Source organism: Capsella rubella, unplaced genomic scaffold (assembly GCF_000375325.1).
Source record: "Capsella rubella cultivar Monte Gargano unplaced genomic scaffold, Caprub1_0 scaffold_1, whole genome shotgun sequence".
NCBI lineage: Eukaryota > Viridiplantae > Streptophyta > Magnoliopsida > Brassicales > Brassicaceae > Capsella > Capsella rubella.
The window spans coordinates 12,669,863-12,673,711 of record NW_006238923.1 but is presented as its reverse complement, the minus strand read 5'-3'; the positions used below and the strand labels follow the sequence as shown (position 1 = coordinate 12,673,711).

General features: G+C 38.3%; 1 protein-coding gene across 1 annotated transcript in view; it reads right to left on the bottom strand.

Moving 5' to 3' along the window:
* Positions 1-3,566: 3,566 nt before the first annotated feature.
* Positions 3,567-3,849, bottom strand: part of LOC111828735 (defensin-like protein 43) — a 3,856-nt gene continuing 3,573 nt past the window's right edge. The window contains exon 2 of the mRNA XM_023777364.1: positions 3,567-3,721. Within this exon, the coding sequence (XP_023633132.1) occupies positions 3,567-3,721 (155 nt within the window). The remainder of the gene's footprint in view (positions 3,722-3,849) is intronic.

The window sequence follows — 3,849 nt, the reverse complement described above, 5'->3', positions numbered from 1 at the left end:
ACATTAGAGATTCTTTCCTGTATTGAACACTCTTCATCTTCCAGCCAGACTTCCTCAACCAGCTTCTTAATCTCCATATTGTCTTTGAGTCGTCGATCATAGCGAAACCACCCTTTTTCCTTCTTTCTTTCCAACGAGAAAAAGGTTATTAAGGGTCTATGGTCAGACCCCTCAAAGGGCAGATACTTGCAATTACCATTAGGAAACTGTTCAACCCATTCACTGTTTCCTACATCTCTATCTAGACGACACATCACCACATGAGAGCCTCGAACACCTCTCCAAGAAAGAGGGACCCCAGAATGTCAAATTTCATATAAATCACACTCAGATAGGAAAAATCTGAAATCCAAAAAAGAACCCTCGGATCTCACCGGCCCTCCTTTCTTCTCCGAGTTGTCAATAATGTCATTAAAATCCCCTGCTAGATACCAGGGGCCTTTTCTTAACTATGCCACCTCTATAAGGCTCTCCCACACAGCTTTCCTTTTACCCGGTTCTGGATCACCATACACAAAGGTAGCAAAAAACGACTTTCCAAAAGCAGAGATTTTAGTATCAATATAATTATTACATGATACTGGAACACGCTCACTACTTTCACCCCTTAATGGTGAGTCTGGAGCAGAAGAAGCCCCTGTATTGGGTAGTCCAATATTAGACCTCATCACTTGTTCAGCAGTTTCTTCAACTTAACCCTGGATCTCTGCCTGCCTGAACCTTTCCCTCCTAGCTGCGCTTTCTGCAGTGTCTGCATAGTTAACATAATTACCCATAACCTCTCTTACTTCTTCTATAGCGACGTCCAAGGCTTCTTGGTGAACTTAAAGAGGAGGAGAGCTTTGCTGAGGGTCACTTTCATTGATCATTCCCTCTCGGTTAAAGTGGTCAATGTAAACAGCGAGATTTAGCCTTTCAGAAACGGGAATCCTTCTTCTACTTGGAGCCGAGGAAGTGATTCCATTCTCATCCCCTTCATCTGGGATCCTTGCTCTTCTCCCTGACCCCACTTCCCTCGAGTCTAAAGCTGCATCATTTTGGAGGTAGTACTCCTTACTTCTTGGTTTGAGACGGGAGCTACTAGAGTAGTATCTAGATATTTGCTCATCCGAACCTTGGGACAAGCCCTTGTCAACTTCCTTTGATCTTGAACGGCTCATTGTCGCGCGCGAGTGGTGGTCGCGAGATTGGTATCTTGATTCTTGTCGGGGAGGGGGTGACCTTCTAAGCCTAGGTGAACTGGCTCTATGATGTCTGGTTGAAAGATCATTACGTCGCTCCCTACGATTTCTCTCCCTATCACCCTCGTAATCTCGGTACCACCTTTCCTCTTTCTGGTGTGCCGGGATCCTCTCTAGTCGGGACCTCAGGTTAGAATTTCTACCCACCTGCTCAGGTCTTCTTTTCTCAGGTAGGGGAGGAAGTCCTCTCTCTGTTCTTGGCTTGAAGTCTGGACATTCTTTATCATCATGGTCCAGACGAAAACATCTCTTACAGTGCTTCTTTAATCTCTCATAAATCAGAGAGGCTTCAATCTCTTCTTCGTTCCTGAATTCTACAATTGAGGTTTTGATGAGCGGCTGGAGTCCATTAATGGTTACTCGTATCCTTGCCATAGTAGTGGACACCTTAACCTCCACGACTGATCCAATGTCATCACCAATACTTTTGATGAGTTCTTCTATCCATAGATGCACTGGGATTCCAGTCACTTGAATCCAAAATGGAATCTCTGAGACACTGTAGGTTCCCATCTCTGCAAAATTAGCATGAAGCCAGCATAGTGATACTGCCTATTTTCCAGGACAAGTTGAAGATCTTCTTCATTGACAAACTGGAATTGGAACAACCCTTCTCCAAGATCAGCGCCAAGCAGCCTAGAAGAAGTTTTCCAGTGCTCGGTAAAGAAAGGGATTAAGTTCCAAGCACGCTGGATTTGGGGATTTGTGACTCTTCCTATGATTGTGAGTCTATGTCGAAGGAGGAGAGCTGAGTTATCACTGTCGGGGGCTTTAATTCGTGAGACCTTGGGCTTGATAGTAGAGGATGCAATTGATTTTCCTTTGTCTGCATAAGAGGTCCGATGAGACATGATGAGCGGTGAAGAAGAACACTTCCTGACTGAAGAAAGATGACCGGACGACTCCTCAGTGGCGGAAGTACGCTGTAGATCTGGATCTAGATCTAAAAACTCAAGTTTGAATCCTCTACATAAAAGCATAAATTTTTTATTCAAATAATTGGAAAACTAAACAAAAATACCAGCGGAGGGAGACATTCAGTTGCACTTCTCTTGGGGACCGATAATCCGCCATGAGTGCTTGTATCTGAGGCCGTTAAAATCTTAAGAAAAGAATTAACTTTTGGCCTATATTGGCTATCATTTTGAGTTGGGATTACAGCTTGCTATACATTAATGAATATTAGTTAGAGATAATAGGAGGAATCATCTAATCAAGACTAAAGTAAATATTTGATTATATTTCACCCACTGTTGTATCTGGTATCAATTTAATCTCAGCGTAAACTTGATCAGTATTTTTTTCCGCCTAAAATTAAAAATTAAAAAATTAACAAATTACTTCTGGATATAATGAGATAAAATAAACAAAATAAGATAATAATGCTCATGTGTATTTCTTATCTCATACCGTAAGCCTAACAGCAATAACACGACATTCAAGCTTGGAAGGAAGATCAAAGTTTGATTGTGTTTGATTTAATTCTTCTCTTGTAGATGCCTCAACCTGAAAATTTTATGAAAATGTTTCAAATACCTAATTGAAAACAAAACAGGGGATATAAATAGAAAGAGAGAGAACTAACTAGCTCTATGTGGCCTTGAGGAAAATAATAGACTTTATCTCCAAGATTTGGAAGATGACACAAAGGTCCAGCACACAATTTCCATAATTGCTCATACATATAGCTTTCGCTTCCATCAACTAGTTAAAAAATAACCAAAATATTAGAACCCAATACATTTTATGATGAAAGAAACAAATAAAACTTCTTACATGTGCCTGATAAATCAGGTTGTACATTTGTAACGTTGCAACTGTCCATTTGTTTTTATCCAAGGAAAAACTTCTCTCTCTATCATGAAAACACAAAATGATACATTACTTCCAAAAATATGTCATTACATAATAATAAACATTGTGAAAAATGAGAATTTCAAAAATACCCTTTTTAAATATTACTTATCAAAAATATCCTTTTTCAAATTTTATCAAAAAAACCACTAAAATATTTAAAATTTACCTAATATGTGTGTAAGCTTATAAATATACACACAAATTACCTTTATATGTGTATAATTTTTTTATATATTTAATAAATACCGTATAAACAAGTCTACATAAATCATAATTACCTAATCATTTTCTCCGCTTTAAATAACTGGAATCGCAATAAAAGAGATGTATGGTGATAGTAGTTCAGACTTTTGATTAAGAAAACTACAATCGTCAAATAATTTTATATTTTCTCATTTAATTTTTTATTTGTGGAAAAAAAACAAAAGAAAATAAAACATATCAATGTAAAGACAAGATCGGTTTCTATCACTTGGTGCAACAACATTTGTTTCCGAAAGAAGTAGCACAACTCCCAGATGAGAAGCCAGCCTTCCTACAATCAGCCACACATTTATCATAGTCGTACGTTGGCGAACAAGTATTCTTGCACATATCATCAATTCTCCCAGAAGGTTTGATCTCTGCATGTCCACAAAGTCACCACATATGAATATCATATATAATCATATCAACGTTCTTGCTTTCAAACGATGAAACATAATCAGAAAACATTACCTGAAGCAAAAATGTTGTAACTGGAAAAAGAAGC